Source organism: Mucor mucedo, assembly GCF_025094135.1.
Source record: "Mucor mucedo strain NRRL 3635 chromosome Unknown EV154scaffold_104, whole genome shotgun sequence".
In the NCBI taxonomy this organism is placed as follows: Eukaryota; Fungi; Mucoromycota; class Mucoromycetes; order Mucorales; family Mucoraceae; genus Mucor; species Mucor mucedo.
The window spans coordinates 1-19,779 of record NW_026252388.1 but is presented as its reverse complement, the minus strand read 5'-3'; the positions used below and the strand labels follow the sequence as shown (position 1 = coordinate 19,779).

The 19,779-nt window shown below is 35.7% G+C and overlaps 10 protein-coding genes across 10 annotated transcripts; 5 read left to right on the top strand and 5 right to left on the bottom strand.

Moving 5' to 3' along the window:
• Positions 1-221: 221 nt before the first annotated feature.
• Positions 222-2,443, bottom strand: EV154DRAFT_573758 (uncharacterized protein; the record flags this gene model as incomplete). The annotated part of the gene is made up of 3 exons (XM_051606406.1): positions 222-408; positions 456-2,035; positions 2,435-2,443. The coding sequence occupies 3 exons, from the start codon at positions 2,441-2,443 to the stop codon at positions 222-224; spliced, it is 1,776 nt and encodes a 591-aa protein (XP_051453923.1).
• Positions 2,444-2,600: 157 nt separating this feature from the next.
• EV154DRAFT_554545 (nucleoside diphosphate kinase) lies at positions 2,601-3,254 on the bottom strand. Its single transcript, XM_051605202.1, has 2 exons — positions 3,033-3,254; positions 2,601-2,976 (listed from the first exon to the last, which is right to left on the bottom strand). Exons 1-2 carry the CDS (start codon positions 3,174-3,176, stop codon positions 2,665-2,667), a joined length of 456 nt encoding a protein of 151 aa, XP_051453922.1. The 5' UTR covers positions 3,177-3,254; the 3' UTR covers positions 2,601-2,664.
• A 988-nt stretch (positions 3,255-4,242) lies between these two features.
• Positions 4,243-6,008, top strand: EV154DRAFT_449242 (ZIP zinc transporter-domain-containing protein). The gene is made up of 4 exons (XM_051597179.1): positions 4,243-4,338; positions 4,398-4,442; positions 4,517-4,702; positions 4,756-6,008. Exons 1-4 carry the CDS (start codon positions 4,257-4,259, stop codon positions 5,676-5,678), a joined length of 1,236 nt encoding a protein of 411 aa, XP_051453921.1. The 5' UTR covers positions 4,243-4,256; the 3' UTR covers positions 5,679-6,008.
• A 926-nt stretch (positions 6,009-6,934) lies between these two features.
• EV154DRAFT_470269 (uncharacterized protein) lies at positions 6,935-8,785 on the top strand. The gene is made up of 6 exons (XM_051597847.1): positions 6,935-7,032; positions 7,089-7,242; positions 7,300-7,399; positions 7,460-7,890; positions 7,949-8,110; positions 8,179-8,785. The coding sequence occupies exons 1-6, from the start codon at positions 6,982-6,984 to the stop codon at positions 8,595-8,597; spliced, it is 1,317 nt and encodes a 438-aa protein (XP_051453920.1). The 5' UTR covers positions 6,935-6,981; the 3' UTR covers positions 8,598-8,785.
• Positions 8,786-10,098, top strand: EV154DRAFT_605521 (uncharacterized protein; the record flags this gene model as incomplete). The annotated part of the gene is made up of 2 exons (XM_051607476.1): positions 8,786-9,239; positions 9,299-10,098. The coding sequence occupies exons 1-2, from the start codon at positions 9,212-9,214 to the stop codon at positions 10,096-10,098; spliced, it is 828 nt and encodes a 275-aa protein (XP_051453919.1). The 5' UTR covers positions 8,786-9,211.
• A 785-nt stretch (positions 10,099-10,883) lies between these two features.
• EV154DRAFT_520725 (uncharacterized protein) lies at positions 10,884-12,853 on the top strand (the record flags this gene model as incomplete). The annotated part of the gene is made up of 7 exons (XM_051602842.1): positions 10,884-11,072; positions 11,120-11,372; positions 11,434-11,509; positions 11,562-11,892; positions 11,945-12,187; positions 12,237-12,434; positions 12,495-12,853. The coding sequence occupies 7 exons, from the start codon at positions 10,884-10,886 to the stop codon at positions 12,795-12,797; spliced, it is 1,593 nt and encodes a 530-aa protein (XP_051453918.1). The 3' UTR covers positions 12,798-12,853.
• Positions 12,854-15,368, bottom strand: EV154DRAFT_520724 (uncharacterized protein). The gene is made up of 7 exons (XM_051602841.1): positions 15,165-15,368; positions 14,933-15,105; positions 14,510-14,853; positions 14,019-14,451; positions 13,800-13,949; positions 13,448-13,741; positions 12,854-13,392 (listed from the first exon to the last, which is right to left on the bottom strand). Exons 1-7 carry the CDS (start codon positions 15,334-15,336, stop codon positions 12,991-12,993), a joined length of 1,968 nt encoding a protein of 655 aa, XP_051453917.1. The 5' UTR covers positions 15,337-15,368; the 3' UTR covers positions 12,854-12,990.
• Positions 15,369-15,384: 16 nt separating this feature from the next.
• On the bottom strand, positions 15,385-17,499 carry EV154DRAFT_520721 (spinocerebellar ataxia type 10 protein domain-containing protein). Its single transcript, XM_051602840.1, has 10 exons — positions 17,375-17,499; positions 17,063-17,324; positions 16,879-17,005; positions 16,741-16,827; positions 16,579-16,683; positions 16,449-16,520; positions 16,047-16,393; positions 15,855-15,994; positions 15,724-15,787; positions 15,385-15,666 (listed from the first exon to the last, which is right to left on the bottom strand). Exons 2-10 carry the CDS (start codon positions 17,073-17,075, stop codon positions 15,491-15,493), a joined length of 1,131 nt encoding a protein of 376 aa, XP_051453916.1. The 5' UTR covers positions 17,076-17,324; positions 17,375-17,499; the 3' UTR covers positions 15,385-15,490.
• Positions 17,444-19,400, top strand: EV154DRAFT_14343 (uncharacterized protein). The gene is made up of 3 exons (XM_051594073.1): positions 17,444-17,469; positions 17,546-19,001; positions 19,066-19,400. Exons 2-3 carry the CDS (start codon positions 17,935-17,937, stop codon positions 19,256-19,258), a joined length of 1,260 nt encoding a protein of 419 aa, XP_051453915.1. The 5' UTR covers positions 17,444-17,469; positions 17,546-17,934; the 3' UTR covers positions 19,259-19,400.
• Positions 19,306-19,641, bottom strand: EV154DRAFT_567388 (uncharacterized protein; the record flags this gene model as incomplete). The annotated part of the gene is made up of 3 exons (XM_051606016.1): positions 19,306-19,389; positions 19,446-19,494; positions 19,547-19,641. The coding sequence occupies 3 exons, from the start codon at positions 19,639-19,641 to the stop codon at positions 19,306-19,308; spliced, it is 228 nt and encodes a 75-aa protein (XP_051453914.1).
• Between the last annotated feature and the right edge of the window lie 138 nt (positions 19,642-19,779).

Below are 19,779 nucleotides of genomic sequence, written 5' to 3'. Positions count from 1 at the left end.
AAAATATAATCATTCAAGGATGGAAATAAAAATGGGTATAAAAAAGTTAGAGCTTTCTTTAGAAATTTAAACAATGCAATGTACTTACATGGAAAGGGTCGAGAGGTAGAGAAATATAAACAGAAATAAAATATAAGAACAAGTACAGTTAGTTATCTAGCAAGCAATAATAAAAAGCCTTACCAAAAAGTGTATTACGGGTAACTGACATGGATAATTATTCACCCATTCGAGGACGTTTTTGAGTGGACATGACGTGCAAATCGTTCTGGGATTTGACCAGTGTTTCTTAAATTTAGAATTATTGAAATCATGTTCAAACAGGCGGCTAAATCTCTGTTCCAAAGCTTATACTGGAATCCTTGGGTCTGCATCTTGGTCATACAAGTTTGATTGGTGCATCTACATCTAAAAGTTTTAAAAAAAATATAAACGTTTCAAGGAGATATATTTACCTTAAAAGACCATGGCAAAGGGTTAAAGGATAGTTGCTTCGTTGGTAGGGCCTAGGATTGTCGATTTGTTTAAATTTCTTTAGACTCAAATTATGACAAGACGGACAGCATCGGCTCGTGTTGAATTCGTCGATGAGTAGTAGACTAAGATGATTTCGTAAAAGAAGTCGTCTCAATCCGATGCCTCGAATTGGTTCATGATAACGTGCGTTTGGGGCAGACCAGCTTCCCAAGACAAAGACCGCATCCTTACCGAAATTTTTCTCTAAAGAATTTATAAGTTGCATGTTAGCACGTTGTTTGTTAAAATACGCAGCTAAACGCAACTTCCGGAGCATGAATTGTGGGTTTTGAGAAGACGTTGTTGTACACCCATAGAAATTGTCGAGGACAGCGTAATTTTGGCCTAGACGTTCGAGAAAACGACGGTAACCCTCCATTTCCAGTGAGCTGCTTTGGTATTCTGCAAGAAAATCCTCGGCTTGATAAACAGCTGGATTGTTCGACTTCATTGCTTGTAGAATATTACGATACTTTTTGGATTTTCTGGTTTTGTCCTGGTCCTGCTTAGTATATCGAAACTTAATAGGAGTTTCTACAGTAGATTTTTCATCGACACAAAACAAAAGGTCTCTTCTTCCGGGATCAATAGCAACACACCGACCATGCACAGCTTTATGTTCTTGAGCACTTAAGTCGCTAATATACTTGAACTTCTCATCTGCCTCTTTTATGGTTGAGGTATAAGATGACTGCCTGTCTATTCTTTTCTTGAGAACTGTTACACCAACACCGTCTGTCTGAATGGTTCCGCAAAACCGAAGGAGCTTGTTCTCTTCTTGAGCTTTGAAAGGTTTTGCATTTAGATCAACCACTTGCTTCCAGTAATCCAGCTTATCAATATTATTGGACCATCTGATATCTAGAATGTTTTGACAAAGAATCTTACTATCAATTTGTACATAACCAGGAGACCATGAACGACGGAGAGGAAAGCAACGAAAAGGAGATAAACCTAATGTTTCGAAGAGACGAGCTAGTTGAACAAATGCCATAAAGTGATTTTCAGGTTGCGCTTTTGCATCATAATAGATGCTGCGTTTTTTAAAAGAATACGATGTACCATACGAATCCAAAACAGGCCTTAACGCGTTGTATGCATTTATTTCTACCTGTGAATTTTGTGGCAGTAAAGTCATGTTTGTGGGACGTGTGCTGATGGCCATTTTGAAATTTTTTGTGGTCTGAGTTACATGTTGGAAAATAAGATCTTCGATGATTTTGGGGTCGACGCCTTGTTCTAGAAGAGCTTGCTTCATTTCCGCCTTTCTTTGCTTGACGTTCAGTAAAACATTGATTGATTGTCTAAGATGTTGACCAAATCTCGTGCTGATGTTATTGATATACGACTGATATATTTTTTTCCCTTCGATTAGAGAAGACTGCTGAGCATACTTTAGTCTGAACCGTTGATAGTTTGTGATATTCAGATATCTTGGTAAATAGCGGCTAATATAATTGCGATACTCTATAACTTTTTCTGCACATGTGTTCGTAGGATGGTAACAGATACACTGTGTCTTACTCAAATATAATATAAATTAGATAAAAAGATAAAATTAATAAAACGAGCCTTTTACACCCTAATTTTGAAGAATGACAACTACCCTTTTGAATTTTGGGTTTTGTTATTATAGTGAAGAGGAGCGTTTATTAGTTTAGTTTATTAAGTCAAAAGGTAATTTGAATCCAGATACAACATCTTAAATGCATATAATGACTGTTTGGATTATAAAATATTTTATTTTCGTTCATTTCGTTCAATTATTATCAAACTAATTTTTCTTTTATTCTTGATCGAATTTTTTTTGTGAACTTGAACGAATTTCCTCCTTGCTCTGCACGAATAATTTAAAAAAATAGTATATATCATGCTTTATCGTATACTCCGACAAGCATTCGAAGCTTGCTGCCATTACCTTCAACATTTAGCAGTCCAACTATGTATTAAATTTTGGCATTGATCAGCCCATGTCAGTATGGTCGTCATTATTTTTTCCAAAAACAAACTTCTTCTATTACAGTACCCCTGCCAACATTTAGTTGAAATGAACAGGTTGCAAATCAAATGCTATATTATATTCTGTTTTGTAGTTTATATACACAAGATATATTGAGGAAATTTATTAGACAATTAAATGGTCAAAACTTAGTTCTCGTAGAACAAAGAGTGGATAGAGTGGGTACGAGCAACAGTCTTGACACCACGGGGGAACCACAAAGCGATCTCACGTTCGGCAGACTCAACAGCATCAGAACCGTGACAGATGTTACGTCCGACCTCAATACAGAAGTCACCACGGATAGTACCGGGGGCACTGTTCAAAGGGTTGGTCTCACCCAACATCTTACGGCCAGTCTTGACGGCATCCTTACCAGTCCAAACCATACCGACAACGGGGCCGGAAGACATGTATTCAATCAAAGAAGGGAAGAAACCCTTGGTCTTCAAGTCACAGTACTAAATATAATATAATTAGGACAATATAAATTATCGTTTCTTGAAGAAAAACTTACGTGTTCCTCGAGGAGTTCCTTGGAAGGGTGGATCAACTCAAGAGCAGTGAGTTGGAAACCACGTTGTTCGAAACGCTTGATGATTTCACCAACAATACCGCGCTCAACGCCATCGGGCTTAACCATGATATAAGTACGCTCCATTTTAGATATATTTATTTTTTAAAGGATAAAAGGAGAAGAAAAGAAAAATGAAAACTTTTTTTTAATTATTAAAAAAAAGTCCGTTGTAAAAAATTTTTTTTTTACATTGATTTGAACTCTTGTGTGACAGTAAGCAGCCACTTCTTTTTGCGGTGTTCTGCACTATTTTTGTAAGGATGCGTATCCGATACGGTTTGAACATAACTATGAAAAATGTCTGTTTTAAGATAAGTTGATCGCAGAAAGGGGATAATCAATTATTGATTTCGTAAAACATCATACAGAATGAAAAAATAGCGACAAGAAATATATTGGAAATACGAAAATAAAAATAAAATATGGTGATCCGTAACATTTGTCAAAAGTCCTAATGCTTTGCTGGTTTTAGAAAATTTTACAGCTTTGATGAAGATACTGTTAATAAAATAATCGGAGAAGAGTCTTTTGAAAGCGAAGTTACATATCTTCATGTACGCATTAAAAATGAGACACACCACTTGATGATATATGATACCACTTTTGATTGTTTACTGAGTTTTTTTTTTTTTTTTTTTTTTGATCGGTGGCATTACAGCACCTTTCAGACTATTAGACGATGTTAGATGTCCAAATAGGAGGGAAAAGCCGTAAATATATTATTTCTGAATTAAATTCGGGTTGACAAGCAAATAACGCTTCCCGTATATACGTCCCTTCCCATGAATGCCATAATATTATATAACAATTAAGTCTTCGGGTTTACTAATTGATGAGCCCAAAAATTTCTACTAAATTTTTAACTTTTTAAATTTCGCTCACATAGAAACCAAAGATCTTCCATTTTTACCGAGTTTTACTGCAAGAAAATCCTTTTATAGATCAGTAGTTGCAGAAATCTGATTTTTTTTTTCACAGATCGAATGTCAAGAAGTACTTTGTAAGTTAAGTGACCCTTTTAGAGAAATTTATCAATTTGATTGGCTCAAATGTAGCCTTGAAGGTATGTCCTCATAATGTACTCTCTCAAAATATCAAAAGTATAAATATACATCAATATTTGAATCAATAAAAGCTCATTCTCATTTACGATAAAATATCATAATGACAAAGTTTTTCGTAACTCGGGGCCTCTTCTTACTGTTGATCGGTGCATTTCTATTTTCAGCTGTTTGGGCTCAGGAGGGTAAGGCAACAGAACTGATCATACTAGATTTATACTCACAAATGTACTCTATCATTCAGACAGCACTACCGATATTAGCCACTCTGACATGCACATCCATGAAGGTAAATTGTCGAATAGGCAGCACCTGATATTCCTCACATTATGAATTAACCTCATTTTTATTTAAAAACAAAAGATGGAACAGTACACTCTCATGATGATGAAACACATAGTCATGAACATACAGAGAATGGTGTCAGTAGCGGTAGCTCTCATGGCCACTCTCATGGGTCTCAGTCTTGTGAAGTAGAAGATATATCTGACTATAATATGCCTTTCAGAATTGGTTCCATATTTATCATTTTGGCTACTTCAGCTGTTGGTAATTTAAAGTATGCTATAATGTTTTTCTTGATTGCTTACAGTATTACTTAGGTATCTTTTCTCCTATTGTTCTTTACCGCATCAGTTCTTTTAAAGATGGTTCTATTCGTGATTGGGTCCTAACTGCTGGTAAATTTTTTGGCACTGGTGTTATTATTGCTACTGCTTTTATTCATATGCTCCCAGAGGCCATCGAACGATTTGGGTCTGATTGTCTTGGTGAAGGTTGGCACTCATATCATGCATTTGGCGGTCTGTTTTGTATGCTGGCTTCGTTTTCTCTTCAAATTATTGAGTTGGCTGCTATTAGTAATTTAGATGCAATCGCAAGAAGAAATATAGCTGCTACTGGTCACATCGATGTTGAAAAATCATCTACTTACCAAAAAGAAATCTCAGAAAAAGTTAATACACATTCCCACCACGAACATGATCACAACGGGATAAGTCAAGATGGCCACGTTCACTCTGCCGGCTTCTTGGAGAATGACCAATCTCTTCGCAGTGTCAGTACATTTATTCTGGAGCTTGGTATCATAATGCATTCTATTATTATCGGTCTTACACTTGGAACTGCTGACAGTACTTCATTCCAAACACTACTTATTGCTTTGTGTTTCCATCAGTTTTTCGAGGGTATTGCTCTCGGTACTCGTGTTAACGATCTTCAATATAAGAGTTGGAAAAAGCCTATTATTATGGGTATCATCTTTGTCTGTATGACTCCTATCGGTATTGGCATTGGAATTGGCATCAAATCTACAATGAACCCCCCTTCTTCTATTTTAGCCCAAGCTATTTTAGACTCTCTCTCTGCCGGTATTTTATTATACAGTGCTTACATCTCACTTATGAGCATCGAAATTAATCACAACATTGGTTTTCGTAAATCCTCTCTCCCACGCAAAGTCTTCTGCTTCTTATGTATGTATCTTGGTGCTGCTTTGATGTCTGTAATTGGTATATGGGCATAACTAATACTTGTAATCGCCAAATTCTTATCTTTATATTATTAATCCTCTTAAACTACTACATGATAAATAAATGTTACACATACTGAATCAATCTACAACAATAAAAATGATAATAATGTAAAATAGCACCAACTTTGAAGAATACATATCTAAAATCTTTTAGCTATGTTTAACTTAATTAGAGGGTTAAACTTATGAGTATTAGCTTTATATATATGGTGTTGCTAGTTTGTCACTTCAGACAAATACGCCGGTAGATGCTGTGATCTGATCTTTGACATTATACACACTTAATGTAAAGCGCGTGCTTTTTTATCAGAATACTAAAAGACTTAATAAATAAAAAAGGAATTGTTATTAACGGGATTGTGGCAAAGATTGATTTAAAAAATAAGCATTCTAAAATTCAGGAACGCACGATGGTGGGAATTTTTTCATGTGCTTTTAACGGGCTTTTAAACGTACGGGCTTGTGTTCCCTAGAAAGAAAAAAAAAAGATTTTCGTTATTTTTTCCCAGGTCTTTGTGAGAAAAAAGTGTTAAAAAAAAGTGTGGGGAAAGAGGTAACAACTAGAGGCAAACCTTTCTTTTATTCCTTAAAAATAATCTATTTTTTGGCTTATATTTTTTTTCTTTATTTTTTTGATATTTTGATTGGTAATTCAATATTATTCACCCTTTATTACACTAGATTTACCCGCTTAAATCAATCATTTTGTCAAATCAAAAAATCGGAATTTCAGAAGTTACAAATTGAGGCCTTTGATTAAATTACTTCTCCTATTGCTAAATATTGGCTCGGTTTTTAGATTTCGGGTGAAATACGGATTTTCCTTTGGGGGCAAAAAATAAGGAACGGCCTTGTTGCCGGTCTTTTAAGTGGAAAGCGTGGATGAGTTTCTAATTACCATAGCAACGCGCGTAAAGAGGTCGATGTCATCTTTAAAATCAACATCAGAGTGATGATTGACTGATATGCAATCACGGGTTGAGCAGGGGGTGTCAATACACGATGCGTTAGTTTTTTTATTTTGTTTTCAAATTCATTGGAATAGTACAGGCCTGTTTAGCGTATTGATGTTTAAACAGAACATCAACAAGGACTTGCGGACTCTTTGATACTTCGGGTGACTAAGTTTTTTTTTAATTATTTTTATTCCGTACTTACCCGCTTTTTTGTACTGTTATAGCTTGAAACAAACCCCGAACAGAGTAACAATTGGGTCCCTTTTTTTTTTTTCCTCCTTTTTAAAACTAAATAAATCATTATCTTTCCTTTTCTTTTTCTTTGGTTTTTTTTAAAAATGTTCAATTCTTTGCGTGCTGCTACTTCTATCGCACAACGTGCCTCTTTGGTAAATTAAGGATCCCGTTGGTTGAATAACGAGAAATACTAACAGTATGGTTTTAGGTTGCCCGTAAGCCTCTCCAACAACAACAAAAGCGTTTCCTTAACATCCATGAATACCTCTCTGTCAAGCTTTTAAGAGATTATGGTATCAACGCCCCCAAGGGTGAGGTTGCCAACACTCCTCAAGAAGCTTACGAGATCGCAAAGAGCCTTGGTAAATATACAGTCGTTATCCAAAGCAAAAACATATCTAATATATTCCATCGTATAGGTTCCGATGACCTTGTCATCAAGGCCCAAGTTCTCGCTGGTGGTCGTGGTAAGGGTACTTTTGATAACGGATACAAGGGCGGTGTTAAGACTTTCAACACGTAAGTGATTTCTCTTATACGCGCGGGGAAAAAAACTTATAAAAAAATTTTCTTTTACAGACCCGAACAAGCTAGAGAACTCGCTGAAAAGATGCTTGGTCACAACTTAGTTACCAAGCAAACTGGTGCCGAGGGTAAGCCTTGTAACGCAGTTTACATTTGTGAACGTAAATATGCTCGTAACGAATACTACTTCGCTATCTTATTGGACCGTAAGTCTGCTGGTCCCGTTATTGTTGCCTCTAGCCAGGGTGGTGTTGACATTGAAACCGTTGCCGCACAAACTCCTGAGGCTATTATTACTTTGCCTATTGACGTCAAGGTTGGTTTCACCAAAGAAATTGCTTTGAACCTTGCCAAGGAAATGGGATTCACTCCCAAGGGTCAAGAACAAGCTGCCGATACTTTCCTCGGTCTCTTCAAGCTCTTCAATGAAAGAGATGCCACTCAAGTTGAAATCAATCCTTTGTCTGAATCCAGTGATAACCAAGGTAAGCAAATGATGGATGATATGTAAATTGTAAAAAGTGGTATTAATGATACAATTAGTCCTCTGTATGGATGCCAAGTTGAACTTCGATGACAACGCCAGTTACAAGCAAAAGGAAGTTTTCGATTTCCGTGATTTCACTCAAGAAGATCCTCGTGAAATTGCTGCTGCCAAGTACAACTTGAATTATATTGGTTTAGATGGTAACATTGGTTGTTTAGGTAAGTTATTTTCCTATTTTACTGTTATTTAGTACTGGTGTATTGATGACCATTTTCATTATTATTAGTAAATGGTGCTGGTCTTGCTATGGCCACTATGGATATTATTCAACTCCACGGTGGTAAGCCCGCCAATTTCTTGGATGTTGGTGGTGCTGCTACTCCCGAAGCTGTTAAAGCTGCTTTCGAGATTATCACATCCGACCCTAATGTTTCATCAGCCTTTGTAAATATTTTCGGTGGTATTATGCGTTGTGATGTTATCGCAGAAGGTATTATTGCTGCTGCTAAGGATTTGGACCTCAAGATTCCTTTGATCGTCCGTCTTCGTGGTACCAAGGTTGAAGAGGCCAAGAAGTTGATTGCTGAATCTGATCTCCGTATCTTTGCTATCGAGGATTTGGATACTGCTGCTCAAAAGGCTGTCAAATTCTCCAAGATTGTCACATTAGCTAGAGAAGCCAATGTTGATATCAAATTTGTCTAAATTATTCCATCCCTCTTGTTAAAATAACTTTTTCATTATACTCACTCACACTTTACACTCAAACATCCTTGTATGATATATATAAAAAGGAAATAGAATTTCTTAATATCTGAAGCACTTCAACATTATTGTATTTGTGATAAAAAAAGCATCATCAGGGATGGCGAATGTTGCCAGTGTCATTTTATATGAAGACGGGGTTCTTGAATTATATATAACACTAATATCTTTATACTTTCAAAAGAAGCAATTAATGATAACGGCCAAGAGTATAAGTCACTTGAGTGAACCTTCATACTAATCCTATGCATCCCTCTGGCTATAAGTAACATGGCCAATTGTATCGACAAAAAGAATGACGTGCGGAATCTGCGGTCCTTAAGTTATTTTCCTTATTGTGGTTAACCAAATATCCAAAGACAAATTTCCATAAGCTGTAATGGTATGGGGTACAGCATTACGGGGTATTGACAATATTTGTGGGATCTCAACCTTATTCTATTACCTGTTTGATAAATGAACCAATCCTGAATGCCGCCTGCTTAAATAATCAACTCAATGTATAAAGATAAAAATTATTTCGGTGGCCCTTTTGCTCTTTTTTAATAAAAGACATGTTGAAAATAAGTTACAAAATTCCTGGTAAATACCATATGAAAGCTGCGGCTCTGGTTATAATCTAATTATTGATATTCTTTAAGACTTTCCACAACCAGGTGATGAGGCCTTTTTTGAAGGGCTCGATAAAGTCAATCAGAACGATTATACGGAAGCGTTTAAATGTTTTGAAAAAGGATCCAGATATGAAAATGAATATGCATCACTTTTGGTGGCATCTTTTTACCAGGCTGGTTTTATTCCAAGTGGGAAAAGAGAACCAGAAAAAAGCTTAGAACTTTACAAGAAGGTGGCTAATAATCATAACAACTGTTTGGCGCAATATTTAATTGGTTGTATGTTAATCAAAGGTGATATCGACGGAGTTAGTCCGAATTTTAAAGAAGGTATCCGTTGGCTTAAGGTTGCAGCCGAAAATGGGTGGAATGATGCGAATATTCGTATCGGTATGGCGTATCAATATGGGGAAGGCGATTTTACTGTAAATTATGACACCGCTATGTCGTATTATCTTAAGGCTATTGATAGTGATACCTATGATGGCTATCCCAAAAATACTCAACTTGGTTTGTTTGGTCATACAGATTTTCAGATTACTTTCATCGATGGTTTCAATTATTTCGATGAACTCATAAACGTGAGAATATCCCATATTACCACGCCTCAAGCTGCATCATTTTTCAGACATCCAAACAAATCAATCAATGACGTTTTACTTAAAGGAGCATTTTGGTATATATTCACAGGACAAGGATATGCTATTCACTTGCTTTTACTTCGATTATCTAAAGCGGGTTACAAGAAACTATCTTCGCTAGGGCCTAAATCTGTTGGTTGGTTGAAGCTATGCAAGGATTATAATCTTCAGGACAGATTTAATTAACTTCAGTGCTGTTAATAGTATCTTAAAAACCTAGTTTTCAGATATTTGCTTACGAAATAAAGAGATAATTTGTATGATCGGTTATGACCCCATAACATAAGTAATTTAGGCGTAATTTCTTTATATTCCGCATTAATGATAAAAAATTTAATATGTCTGGAGCTTGCAGACTGACTCACATATTATGCCACGGAAAAGGAACACGGACGACTAACCAATAGTTTTCTTACAAAAAGAAACCAGATCCCTATAATGAATTGAGACATTATTTGAAGTAACAGAGAAGGATTCTCGGAATGTCGATTGATACTTGAATATCAAACAACAAAGATAAGTTTGACACTGCTGTTCACCAGTATTGATCTGTTTGATTCATAGGTCAAAAATAATCAAACAAGCTATAAGCTGTAAAAAGGTCAAAATGTTACAAATGGGGAATTCACTTTTTTTTAAAAAAAGGCCAATGATATCTTCTACAAATACATTTAAGTATTGACACTTTAAATTCGGACTGATGATAATTATTTTCGAACAGCAATAAAAAGCTAATTAGACCATTCAGACAAGCGTACAAATTATTTGCACAAAGACCTTGGGTTGATACCAGTAAGATATCCTTCACTGAAAGTGTCATTAGTAAAATGTGGAAGAGTCCAGAGAGGAAGGTGACAAAGTCTTTTTTACATTACATGATGTAATCTCAGGAGTCACTCTGATTGGGCAGAACAAGCCAATGTCTGAAAGTAAAGTGTCAAAACTGTACCGCTCGATTTTTATACTCTGTCATGCCCAATATTCCACTCAAACGCAGAAAGTTGTTAGAAACCCCTGATCAAGATCCGATACAATGGGCATTGACAAACCACAACGAAAAGGCTGTCAGAAGGTATCCTCGACATACTTTGCCTGTTAAGGCGACAACAACTTTAGACATTGCAAAGAGATTTATAAAATTGCTTCACATTTTAGACATTGTAGGTTTTTCAATTAAATGCAATTCTCTCAACTCAATTGTCTCTAGGAAGAACACAAAATAAGCGAAATCGCTCATGACATAAAACGTCTCAGCAATACACTGGCTTTTTCGACAAGGACTTTCATTCAGTATATAATACAGCATGCGTCAAATTTAACGAGATTGTTGCAAGTTTACTACGCAGTGTCTGTTCGTCTAGATACTTTTGCTTTAACAATCCGTTCTATATTGGCTTATGTACCCGATCTGAATGAAACTCTTTGTGACCTTTTCTCTTTCGAAGAGCACATTGGCCAAGGTATGAAAGTGCTAGGGATAAATAATTTTAAAATTAAATTAATGTAAAATTTATTATACAGCTTATATTCAAGCATTGGACGAAAAGACATTGGAATATCTTTTTGTAGAAGACGGTAAGAAGTTCGTCGATTGGAGGTAATTATCAACGGATTAATACAAGAAATTAACCTACTAACTTGTGCCTAAGTGGTCTAATGAAAAGAGAGAATATCAATCGATTATTAAGTGTTATAAAAGTTTATTCGAACGTTACAAAGAAAGAGCAATGTATAAACCGTTTGCTACAACTCAATACTTCGAATATCGACGATGTGAACAAACATTATTATAAGCAAGTGAAACGTGTCAAAGAATTTCTATTTACACCTAACAAAATGACTTCAAAGCAGTCTGATACTCTTTTTGCCAAATCCCCTTTACTGCAATATCTTTCAACCTGGTTTTTTGAATTTGAGCACAATTCAAAATTAGAATTATCATCATTTGCCCTGGATTTATTTAATTTAGGCACTGAGAGTGTGAGTGTTATTTAAGCTGCAGTATTATTTGTATTAATGATTTCAATGTTAGAAAGAAAATGCACCTGATATTTCACTTTTACTTCATGTATACAATTCAGGTTGTAAACAACTTTCTGTAAGAGGAGAGGATCATATTCGAATACCAGACATTATAAGAACTCTTACGCATGCATGTAAGAAGTCATTAGAGCAAGAGAATTCTGGAGGACTAGCTGTTATTTTAACATTTGCCCAATTTGCTTTTGAGCATATGCACGTCTCAGTAGGTTATAATTATGCCAACTGGTTCCAAGTAAGTTTTATATCGACTTGCTTTTATGTTGTCTAAATGTTTGATTTAGGATACCTTTATACATTCAGGCACTACTATTTTAAATAAAAAGATGGGTATGGTGTTCATCAATGAATTAGAAAGATTGTCACAATACGAACTACCCAGCATACTTCAAATCCACGGGAAAGCACTGCATTACTGTACCAATATAGCCAACGCTTCAATTTACGTTTCGACTGTTAAGAAACGATTATTAGAATTAGGGGTAAGTTGTATAGTGTTCAAGTTTTTTCTTAATGGGATAATAGCTAATTGGGGCATTTAGGTAGATTCAACGTTTAGAAATTATCCGCAGTCGATGAAAACACCCATTCAATCCGTCATTGTTGCACTTGAAGACGAAGTATCCGACATTATTCACCAGTTTGTAAGACGAGACGAATTAGTACCTCACTCATTATTATCGGCAGCCGTGTTTCGTAGAGCATGGTTCATATCAACATTTTTACCGAAATTATTTTCTTGGCAAGGAAAAGAGATTTCGGCAAGGGATAAATTAATTGAAGCTTTAAGAAAGGATAAAAAAATACCGGAAGCCATGTACAGTGATTTTATCCAAAAAAAATAAGTTGGCCAGTGCACCAAAATATTAACGTGCAACCCAACCCTGTGTGATACAAATTACAAAACAAACAAAAAAAAACGCTCTTTTTATTAAATTTTGGCATTGAATGAATTTATTATTACTAATCTGGTATGGACAAACATGTTGGGGAAGGGTTCCTTTTTTTTTGGAAAAATTATTAGTCAGAGTATATGTATTAATTGAAAGCTCTGCCGTTTGATAAAGTGGCGTACATGGCCTCGATTTGGGATTGGTAAACCTTCTTTGCAGTTTCACGCTTCAATTTGAAGGTTGGGGTTAAAAGATCGTTTTCAACAGAAAACTCTTCTGAAGTTAAATGCACAGCTCTGATTTGTTCGAAACCCTTGAGATCATTTTGTTTGCCGTAAGCATTTAATGTCTTTAATAATTCCTTCTTGACTTCATCAGATTCGTAAGGATTTTCAGTATTGGGGAAAGCCTTTTTGAAAGAGTCTTTATCAGGTACGATGACACCGACTAAAGAAGCTTGCATAGAGTCACCATAGACGTAAGCTTGAGCAACCAATTCGTGCTTTTGATAAACTCCCTCAATCTTTTCAGGTGCAATATATTCACCCTGATCCCCTTGTTTTTTAGTAAATGTACCCTTTTTAAAACTAAGTGCTCCTTACCTGGGACAACTTGAAAATGTTCTTCAAACGATCAATAATAACAACACGGTTGGCGGAATCGAACATACCAATATCACCAGTATGTAACCAGCCATCAGCATCGATTGTTTCTGCAGTCTTTTCAGGAGACTTATAGTATTCCCGCATAGTAGAGAAACCACGAATACAAATCTCACCACGAGAATATGGTTTATCGGTAGCATGGTATTCCATTTCGGGCACATCGACTAATTTGATTTCAGAACAAGGGAAAGGTACACCGACAACACCAGAAGTATTGTCATCAGAAATAGTCTAAAAATAACGTTTAGGTATAACACTCCTTTAATATAAAAAATTTCTCCCTGCTTACCAAACAACCACCGCAATAGTTTTCAGTTTGACCATAACCTTCGAATACCTTTGCAGAAAAACAAATACGCATAAAATCCATTACATCTGGTGATACGGGAGCGGAACCACTAAGAATAAAACGAATACGACCACCTAATTTTTGTCGGATCTGGTAGTACGAAAAAATAGAGTTAGGTTCCCCAATAGCAATTTTCCTTATTTAAAAATAAAAACTTACACCAGCGAATACAACACGATCCCAAAGCCAATGGTTTACGGTCTTGTTAAGACTGGCCTTCTTTGCTGCAAAAGCAGAATTGAAAAGCATGGCAGAGACACCACCCTTAGCTTTGACACCGGATAAAACTTTATCGTAAATACGATTGAAAAGTCTAGGTACGGAGCAAAAAACAGTTGGCTTTAATTCAGCAATATCGTCCAATAACTTGAGAGTGTCACCTTGGTAGTAACCAATGGCGGCACCTTTATACAAATGAATACCTTGAGCTGCACGTTCGAAAACGTGAGCAAGAGGAAGGTATGAAATGTATGTATCTTCATGAGTAATTAAGGCAAATGTGCCCTTATCACCAACAGCAGCAATACCAGAAATGGCAGCAACACTGCTTGATTGGGTCAAGACAACACCCTTGGGTACACCTGTGGTACCACTGAGAATTAAAGTTAGTACACACATAATGTTTCCCCTTTTTCCAGCTCATTTCTTACCTGGTATAACAGATGGTTGCAATATCGTCTGCTGTAGCTAATTCTGTTTCCTCAGTGATAGGAGCACCCAGGGCCTCTACTTCACGGAAAGTATAGACCTTAAGACCAGTTGCTTCAGCTGACTCTTTACTGGCTTGTGGAATGGAATCATCCATGACGATGATGGTTTTAATTGATGGAAGCTGGGCTTTAAGCTTGGTGATATTATCAAGTTTATCGGCGCTTAAAACAATGACCTCCATATCCACTTGGTTGACAATATATTCCATTGCTTCGGCACCAAGGGTATCATAAAGCGCGACAATAATGAAGGCTTGTCTGTAAGAAGCCAATTCAGTCATGGTCTTTTTTGGGTAGCAAGTGAGAAAGAAAGGGGGAAGGTTAGATCAGGTACATTGCACAGTGTTTTCTTTAAATGTTTACCCATTCAGGTCTATTCACAGCATAAACACCAAGAGCTTGTTGACGTTTTAAACCGAGCTCAATTAAACCTTTACCATAATTCTCGATACGTTTACGAACTTCAGGGTGACTTTGCCAGACGTACTCTTTTGCGACACCATTTTCCATACGACGTGTACCCATAAATGGTCTGTCTATAAGTATGATGATTTTTAGTTGATTGTTTACGATTTCATTGTACTTGATTACTTACCACCAGCTAACTTGTAACCGTTAAGATACATGTCCCAAAGAGTATGAATATTCTCGGGGTGATCGACTAACTTGTCAGCAAATCTAAAGTGACGGTGTGGTAAGGTCTCGCCATCTTTTTGGACTGCGCCAGGAACTGGAACAGCATAAGGAGGTTGGAAAGCAGGAGGCATGTGTAAAAAAAATGTATGTATTTAGCTGAAAGAAAAGGAAAGAAAGATGTGTTTTGTAACTTTTTATTTTTGTAAGGAAAAAAATAAATAAAAATAGTGTGACCATTTATTGTTTGGGGGGTAGGGACAAACCCCATTATTTTTTCGCAGTAATTTAAATTTTCTTTATACGAACTTTACCGTCTTGCATTAATTCAGTTGAAAGACCCATTTCTTTTAATTCATCAGTTTGAAGAATTTCTTGTGGTTGCAATTCTTCGATTAATTTTTGGTTCTCTGTGTTGCCTTCCATCACGTTGCGAAGAGCAAGTGTCGCATATTCTCGAAGGTCTATGAGAGTTTTAAATATTAGTCATCTCATGATATGATTCCCCTTCTTCTCCTTACATGGATTTGAATCATCAATTTTGAACTGGCACAGAATTAATGGAATTCCACCTAGTTCACGGATCTTTTTTTTATATATATTGTTGAAAAGTGTCAAATAGAATGCTTCTAATTTAATTTAAAATTTTTACCTTGTCTTGCATTAGTCTGTCTTTATGACATAATGTACCCATCAAGCGTACACATTCTCTCTTCAAAAAGTTAAAGCCTGCAAGAGGATTTTCAACTTGGGCAGGAGGTAACTTCATGGACTCAAGATGACCCAGTATATCTATAGAACATGTTTGCGACCCTTTTTCTTGTTGCATATATATAGAAGTTACCTGTGACCAGAGACAAGGCATTTACCCCAACGAGTAATTGCTTAATCCCTCTTTGATGATTTTCATCCAAAACGAATAACTGGTTCAACATTTGAAGCAAAAGAATAACACCCGTGTATACATTTGTTACTTTTTCAACCTCTAAATTCGATTTTTCTTCAGGATTGGATCCTTTTACAGCCAAGATAATAACAATGGTTTCTTTTGCAATAACTTGAAATTGATCAATGAGAAATTCGAGCTCCTTGTGTCCTATGAACTCTGGGAAGGATTCCTTGTGCGCATGGATTTTGGAATCCAACAATTTCAAAAGGATTGTCTGATGATCACTTATGAGTATATTTTTACTATTATAAAAATACATGAGAAACTTCTCCCGGGTCCTTTGTGTATTTTTGTTACCTAAAATCATCAATGTTTGTATACAATTCTTTGAAATATCCAAATGATATCAACTCACTAAAAATGGTGTATCTAAAAACATTATGTTTGAGTAACATCAAAGTGTGTGAGAAAAAAATATAAAATTTACCCCAATTCAAAATTTTTGGATTCTTCACTACCATGCAATCGTTCGATATCACCTAAAATAGCAGCTATAATGTCCTTACCAATCTTACTGGTCACTAACAAACCGCTACAACAAAAAGGGCATTTTTAGCTCGGATAACATTTTCTTTTTGTTTGTGTTTACCATCTTATTTCGTTGCCTCGGATACAGTTTATGATTAATACTAGTGCGCTCATGATTATATTTTCATTGCTCTTGGATAGAATAAGACTAATAGCTAGTTATTTACCATCTGCAATTATCGTCTCTATTTGCTATTACCTCCAAATAGAACCCCTTCGTTCATTTGACATCCAAATTTTCCAAATAAAATCAATAGCTATTTGATTGTTTGTGATAATATTGCAAATGGCCTGGGTTCCAACCTGAAGTATCATGTTGTTATCAGCTGTAATATAAATATTTTTTAGAAACAAACTGAAAATATTTCGTCATGTATACTTACTCTCACTGGTCATTTTCTCTGCTAACAGATCTTCAATTTTATATAAGGCACCGTGTTGACTAGTAAACGGGCGTTAATACAATTTAATGGTTTTCGTCTTATTCCCTACATGGCCAAGTTCTGATTACGTAAGTCACCGGCGACAACATTTCTCGCGAGCTTGATTAAATTGATTAAACATGCTTCGTTGGTGTCTTTTAGTGATACTTCCAATGCTGCATTGAAATATCGCCAAAACTCGGGTTTTGCACCGAGTTCGGTTCTAAATGAACATGTCAGACGGAGAGAATCTATGTAATGACCTATTTTTACCTGTACTCGTGATCTGAAAGAGTCTTTTTTATTGAACCTTCTAGTTCTTTTTCAAGTTGTGTTGAAGATTCTTGACCATTTTTATACAAAAGAAGGTGATCAATGATTTCTGCCATTGTTATAACAAATAAAACAAAAAAAATTAAAAATAAAGTGATCGGTCATTTATAGGAATTTAGACGTCATGTTTATTTCGGCCGTCAAAATATGAAAAAAAAAAATCAAGTACTACCATAAGCATAGTAAGCTGTTGAAGTAGACAGATACTATTGTCAAAGAGAATCTTTCACCACCATCTATTATTAAAAGCTGGTTGATAATTGGAATATTCTATCTAGAAAAGACTTTGTCTATTCCAAGTGCTCGGTTTAGTTTTACGTCTGATTACTGTTTAAGGGTCATATCAATCAACTTTGAACTAACAGATAGATTTAGTAACCACTTTAGGAAAAAATAAGTGACTGACTTTGAGAAAATGAGGTACATTGAAAATTCACAAGGAAAAAAATAATTAGACTCTTTATCTTTTTTCTTTTTTTCTTTATTTTTAATTTGCTACTATGAGTTGTCACTACTGTCATTCTGATGAAACGATACTTTCTTTACGACAAGAACTTGCTATAAAAAATCATCAATTACAAAGACTTGAATTAGATTTATTGACATTAAATCAAAAATATGTGGCAGAAATTGAAAGGGTTGGAAATATTCAACACGAAAAAGACCTGGTTGAACATGAATTAGAAGACTTTAGTCGAAACCTATTCGAAGAAGCAAATGCAATGGTCTCTATTGAAAAAAGAGCTCGTTGGCAAATAGAAAACGAATTGGCACAGACTCAAGAACAACTCTTGGCAGAACGAGATCAGTTACATGAATTAAGATTAAAATTGACAACAAACGATGCCGTCAATAATAGCCGAATTAAGATACCTCCACATAATATCCGGGCTCAGATGGATTTAGAAGAATTACATGGACTGAAACGTGCAAGTGCTAATCATCTGTACAACTACAATAATAATGAAAAGAAAAGTACTCTCTCGCTGCCACCACCTTCAAAACCTGTCATATGTAAACAAATAACAACTATCGATGAGTTACAATTAGAATCATTTCGTGAATATACCAATGCTGCAAAAAACTCAGTATCACCGAAAAAGTTGAATCAAACAAACTTTATGAAGCATTGTTTATCAGAAGACGTTGAACCTTGCTTAAGATTCGGTCCTCAATCAAGGCTGTCTATAAAAAAAATGATCAATTATCTTTCAAGGCAACCATGCTTTATTGAAAACGCTACTCACTTACAGCAAAACCAGCCGCATCAACATCAGCAACAACAACAGAGGCCACTGTGGGAAAGATTCTCGAATACAACGATCAACATTGTTGTGTCCAATTCATGTTCTGCTTGTGGAAGTAACCAGCCATTAAACTATAGATTCAAACTCGATGAAAATGAGAATTGGCTACCTATTGATCAATATTGTCGTGATCGCCTAGTGGCCGTTTGTGAATTCTTTGTCTTTATCCGAAATATTCAATTAGGCTTGTATTCTGATAGGACAATACAAGATTTATACACTGAAAATATTAGGCTTCGGCTACAAATGTTTTATTCTCGGTAAGGCAGTAATCAAGATCAAAAATCTGTTGACGCAGATACTGAACATACATATTTCAATTAGAATGGGTGCCCTTCCTGTTGTGTTAAATGATTTAGGGTTAGATCCCAATCAAGTTGGTAAGGCAACCGAGCCGACAAGCACTGTAGACGATGGTTCTGATGGCTCTATATCTACTGGGCCGAATACACCAGAGCAACACTTATCTCCAATAAGTTCAACATGGGCAATCGAGTTGTCTAGTATTAAATCATAATATATATATATTTCTCTATTAAATTAAAATAAAAAAAAAAGGTCTCCTTAAAGATCCTCTCCTGCTTTTGTCATTATAGAGAATGCTTTTGGATCCTTTACCCAATCAATATCACTCTCCATTATCAAACCCTATAATCATAATTAATTAATTGCTTCTTTTGGTAACAAAGAAATATCCTCCTTACAGATATAGCAGCACGAAGTGTTGCAATGTAATTTTTCTGTTCTCGTATTCTATACAACTATTTTAATATACGCAGGGAGTCTACAGTTGACAACAACTTACTGTCGATGTAATAACGCTGTACTTTCAGAGACACCCGTACTTTCGACCACTTGTTTGAGATCGTTTACTCTCTGCATTACATCCCTATTCTCCATATGGTGTTTGATAACGTCACCTCGTATTTTAGTCAAACCTAGCTGCTTTTCCTTGATTTCTTCTAGCACACGCAAAGATTCGCTCACTAATTCGTCTCTATGATTCACATGCTGTTCTGTTTTTTTCTTAATCTCTAA

Excerpts from the sequence above, each read along its gene's own strand:
- EV154DRAFT_470269 (XM_051597847.1), top strand. The coding sequence starts at position 6,982 with ATGTTCAATTCTTTGCGTGCTGCTACTTCTATCGCACAACGTGCCTCT. Across the intron at positions 7,400-7,459 it reads GGTGTTAAGACTTTCAACAC|ACCCGAACAAGCTAGAGAAC; the intron begins GTAAGTGATTTC and ends TTTCTTTTACAG. Across the intron at positions 8,111-8,178 it reads TGGTAACATTGGTTGTTTAG|TAAATGGTGCTGGTCTTGCT; the intron begins GTAAGTTATTTT and ends CATTATTATTAG.
- EV154DRAFT_520724 (XM_051602841.1), bottom strand. The coding sequence starts at position 15,336 with ATGCCTCCTGCTTTCCAACCTCCTTATGCTGTTCCAGTTCCTGGCGCA. Across the intron at positions 14,854-14,932 it reads CTGTGAATAGACCTGAATGG|ACCATGACTGAATTGGCTTC; the intron begins GTAAACATTTAA and ends TACCCAAAAAAG. Across the intron at positions 13,742-13,799 it reads ACTATTGCGGTGGTTGTTTG|ACTATTTCTGATGACAATAC; the intron begins GTAAGCAGGGAG and ends CGTTATTTTTAG.
- EV154DRAFT_449242 (XM_051597179.1), top strand. The coding sequence starts at position 4,257 with ATGACAAAGTTTTTCGTAACTCGGGGCCTCTTCTTACTGTTGATCGGT. Across the intron at positions 4,443-4,516 it reads TGACATGCACATCCATGAAG|ATGGAACAGTACACTCTCAT; the intron begins GTAAATTGTCGA and ends TAAAAACAAAAG. Across the intron at positions 4,703-4,755 it reads TTTGGCTACTTCAGCTGTTG|GTATCTTTTCTCCTATTGTT; the intron begins GTAATTTAAAGT and ends AGTATTACTTAG.
- EV154DRAFT_554545 (XM_051605202.1), bottom strand. The coding sequence starts at position 3,176 with ATGGAGCGTACTTATATCATGGTTAAGCCCGATGGCGTTGAGCGCGGT. Across the intron at positions 2,977-3,032 it reads AGGAACTCCTCGAGGAACAC|TACTGTGACTTGAAGACCAA; the intron begins GTAAGTTTTTCT and ends TATTATATTTAG.
- EV154DRAFT_520721 (XM_051602840.1), bottom strand. Across the intron at positions 16,828-16,878 it reads CGAAGGGGTTCTATTTGGAG|TCTTATTCTATCCAAGAGCA; the intron begins GTAATAGCAAAT and ends ACTAGCTATTAG. Across the intron at positions 16,521-16,578 it reads TCCAAAAATTTTGAATTGGG|ATACACCATTTTTAGTGAGT; the intron begins GTAAATTTTATA and ends TAATGTTTTTAG.
- EV154DRAFT_14343 (XM_051594073.1), top strand. The coding sequence starts at position 17,935 with ATGAGTTGTCACTACTGTCATTCTGATGAAACGATACTTTCTTTACGA. Across the intron at positions 19,002-19,065 it reads CTACAAATGTTTTATTCTCG|AATGGGTGCCCTTCCTGTTG; the intron begins GTAAGGCAGTAA and ends TATTTCAATTAG.